Source organism: Bison bison, unplaced genomic scaffold, assembly GCF_000754665.1.
Source record: "Bison bison bison isolate TAMUID 2011002044 unplaced genomic scaffold, Bison_UMD1.0 scf7180017864457, whole genome shotgun sequence".
NCBI classification, from domain to species: Eukaryota; Metazoa; Chordata; class Mammalia; order Artiodactyla; family Bovidae; genus Bison; species Bison bison.
In genome coordinates, this window is record NW_011495019.1 from 260135 (window position 1) to 263496 (window position 3362).

General features: G+C 56.9%; 1 protein-coding gene across 2 annotated transcripts in view; it reads left to right on the top strand.

Annotated features, from left to right (window-relative positions):
• The window catches only part of TOM1 (target of myb1 (chicken)), a 42266-nt gene that overhangs the window by 35177 nt on the left and 3727 nt on the right, over positions 1 to 3362 (top strand). For both annotated transcript variants that reach the window (XM_010859611.1, XM_010859612.1), the window contains exon 12: positions 548 to 623. In XM_010859611.1, coding sequence (XP_010857913.1) covers positions 548 to 623 — 76 coding nt within the window. The remainder of the gene's footprint in view (positions 1 to 547; positions 624 to 3362) is intronic.

Sequence of the window (3362 nt, forward strand, 5' to 3'; positions counted from 1 at the left end):
CACTGCGTTTCCTCCCAGTCGCCAGGGCTGGCACCCCGAGCACATGCAGATCCTCACCCGCCGTCTGCAGGTTTGTTTTCAGCTGCAGAGTGGGGTTCCCCCGTTCACACACAGCCTTCACAGAACCACAGATTCTGAAATGACGCTGTGGGAGCTGCTCTGGAGAGGGTCTAGATACGAGCTCTCCATGACCACGGAGTCTGGGACGCTGTGCTCATCCCTGTAGTGTGGCCAAATCCGGAAATAGGAGGTCGGTGGTCTTGGTCTCTGGCCCCCAACACCTCGCTTCTCCAGCGTTGCTCTGCCTGTCATGCAGGTCACATGTCTGACCAGGTTCCCAAAGGCGGGAAAGGAGACCTTTTCCTCCATCTCAAGGCAGGCCTACAGATTGGTGCCCCTCCTAGGGCCCCTGCCCAGGCACATTCTGAGTCCACACAGGATGTGGGTCCAGCCCTTGCCCACCCAACCCCTTCCCTCCTCACATCGGCTGGCATGTCTGGTTCGGTGAGGGTGGCAGGTAATGGCCACAGTGGCCTCTGTATTTCAGGGTAAAATATGAAGCCCCTCAAGCAACAGATGGCCTGGCTGGAGCCCTGGATGCCCGGCAGCAGAGCACTGGAGCGGTAAGCAGAGGGGCCTGTCCAGAGGAAGGCTAGGCAGTGCTTGCCTGGTGGTGCCCTTGGTTTATGACAGGAGGTGTGAGAGTGTGGATGGGAGAAGCTCAGCACTGACTTGGAGCTGAGCTAGTATTCAGCCTCACTGCCCCTCCAGAGCCCTGTTATCTGTAGGAATGTGGACAGAGAGGGGCTGGAGGACAGACCCTAAAACCATAGGGAGGCACCCAAAGGTGCCACTTGTATCCATTTAACTGCTGGCATATGTGGAATGAAAGCTACCTCCCACCCTGAGCATGCTCTGCCAGCCACTTGCCCCCTTGGCAGGAGCTCCAAGGACAGTTCCCTTGCCTTTGAATTTGTTTCTGGGCGCCTTTTGGGCAGAGAGCGGTGGTTAGAACGTGCAGGACCCGGGTGCTGGAGAGGCAGGGGCAATGAACAGCAGGGCCAAGGAGGGGGTTGGTCACAGCCCAGGGCTTCAGAGGTGCAGGTGGGACTGAGTGCTAGGAGGTGAAGCCTGAGGGGCAACTGGGAGGACTGGCTTCTGCCTGAGGTGGGAGCCCTGGGCAGTCTGGAGCAGGGGTTGGCAGGGGGACGTTTATCTGGCTTCATTTTAGAAGGACCCAGCCTGGAAGCTGGGAGAGCAGTCAGGAGGCTGTGGAAGCTGCCCTGTCCTCTGGAGTGGGAAGGGGGGCACAGGAGATGCGGGAGGGATTCCCAGCTGCATCCCCAGTGTCCCAGGAGTCATTCCCAAGTCAGAACAGGGCAGGACCAGCGAAGGGCTCAGATGCCTCCTTGGGTGTGTTATAGATCTGCCACCACGCGGAGTGCGTTTATGCCCTGAGTCTCAGAGCCTCCCACTTGGACCCTATGTCCCCTGCTGAGTGAGCATTCTGTGTCCCCCACTTACTAAGTCATTACCCAAACCCTGAAGGGGCCCCCTTTGCAGATGAGAAAGCCAGGTCCCAGAGAGGGGTGAGTGAAACCAGAGATCTCACGTCCTTCGCACAGTGCCTGGCATATAGTGAAACGTTTTACCTTCAGAGCACTGCAGTGTGGTCGTCCTCACTTACAGAGGAGACACCAGGGCTTAGAATCAAGGTCATTTGCCCACGATCTCACAGCCGTTGGTCTGTCCAGCGTGGAAACCAGTGCTGGTAACGAGAGCCCCAGATGACCTGCAGAGCTCCAAGGAACAGAGTTGCTCCGATGCTCAATCTTCCTTTTCCATGGGCCATCAGTCTGGCTCCCAAGAATCCAGATGAGTGCGGACAGTAGGGAGCACATCCCTCCGCCACCACCTGGTCCTCGTGGGCAGAGACTGGCCTTTCAGCCCTGTGCCTTCTTGTTACAGAATTGGGGTGGTGGGGGACAGATGTCACCTGCTAGGGGCACAGAGCAGCTCAGGGACCTGATGAGCACTGGGACGAGGGCTCCTGGCTGCTGCCCCACCTGCCGTCAGCCTTGGGGCGGAAACACACACACCTCTGCCTGCAGAAAAGCAGATGCTGACAAGTTCTGCCCGGTCATCTTTGGTGACTTGAGATTTAAGTGAGTTCTACCAATCATGGTACGACTTCCTCCAAAGGAAGTAATAAAGCAGATCATAAACATCTGCTCACAAGATACTCAGATCTGGCTGAGGGCCAAGGCTTTCTCCCTCTCAGCTGTCAAAGGCAGCTGAGTACCGAAGGAATTCCAGGCAGGTTCCAGGCAGCAAAGTACCGAAGGAATCAAGCGTCGACCCTGTAGGTGGCCGGCCGGTGTTTGCCCCCAGGGGTTGATGAGTCCTGGGAGGTGAGGATGCTGGACAGCCTGTGCCAGGCCCCAGGCTGGGTCTGTCTGGCTGGGGAAGACGATCACGGGCTGATGGGCCAGGAGCCAGGACCCTAGGCTTCCTCCACCATCCGTCTGCTCTGGGGCCCTGGGCATCTCCTGTTTGCCCATCAACAAACATGACGGGAAACAGGTACAGCAGTGCTCCTGACACTGGGTGCCCATCAGACCCCCCTGAGAGCCAGTGGAGGGCTGCCTACTCCATCCTAGGATTACTCAGCATACCCACCGGGATCTGTGGGGTGAAAGTAGGTGGCGAGGCTTTGCCCCACCCATCCAGGGATGTGTGTGCGTGTCCCCACAGGAAGACACCTTTCCTATTCCCTTTCCCCGGCCACCACACCTACACAAACATGGACACACATACACACCACACACATACCACACACACACACACACACACACACCCCCCATACACACACACCACACACACACACACACCACATAAACACCATACACACCACACACACACACACCACATGTACACACACCACGCACACACACACCACATGTACACACACCACGTGCACACACACCACACACACATACTACACACACACCACACACACACACCAAACACATACACCACGTGCACACATACCACACGCACACACCACGCACACACCATACACACACACCACACACACACACACACACACACCACACACCCACCACACACACACACACCACACGCACACACCACACACACACCACATGCACACACCACATGCACACATACCACACACACACATGCGCGCACACACCACACACACACACACCACATGCACACACCACACATACACCATACACACACACCACACACACACACCACGCGCACACACACCACACACACACATCACACACACACACACCACAAACACACACACTACACATACACACGCACATACCACA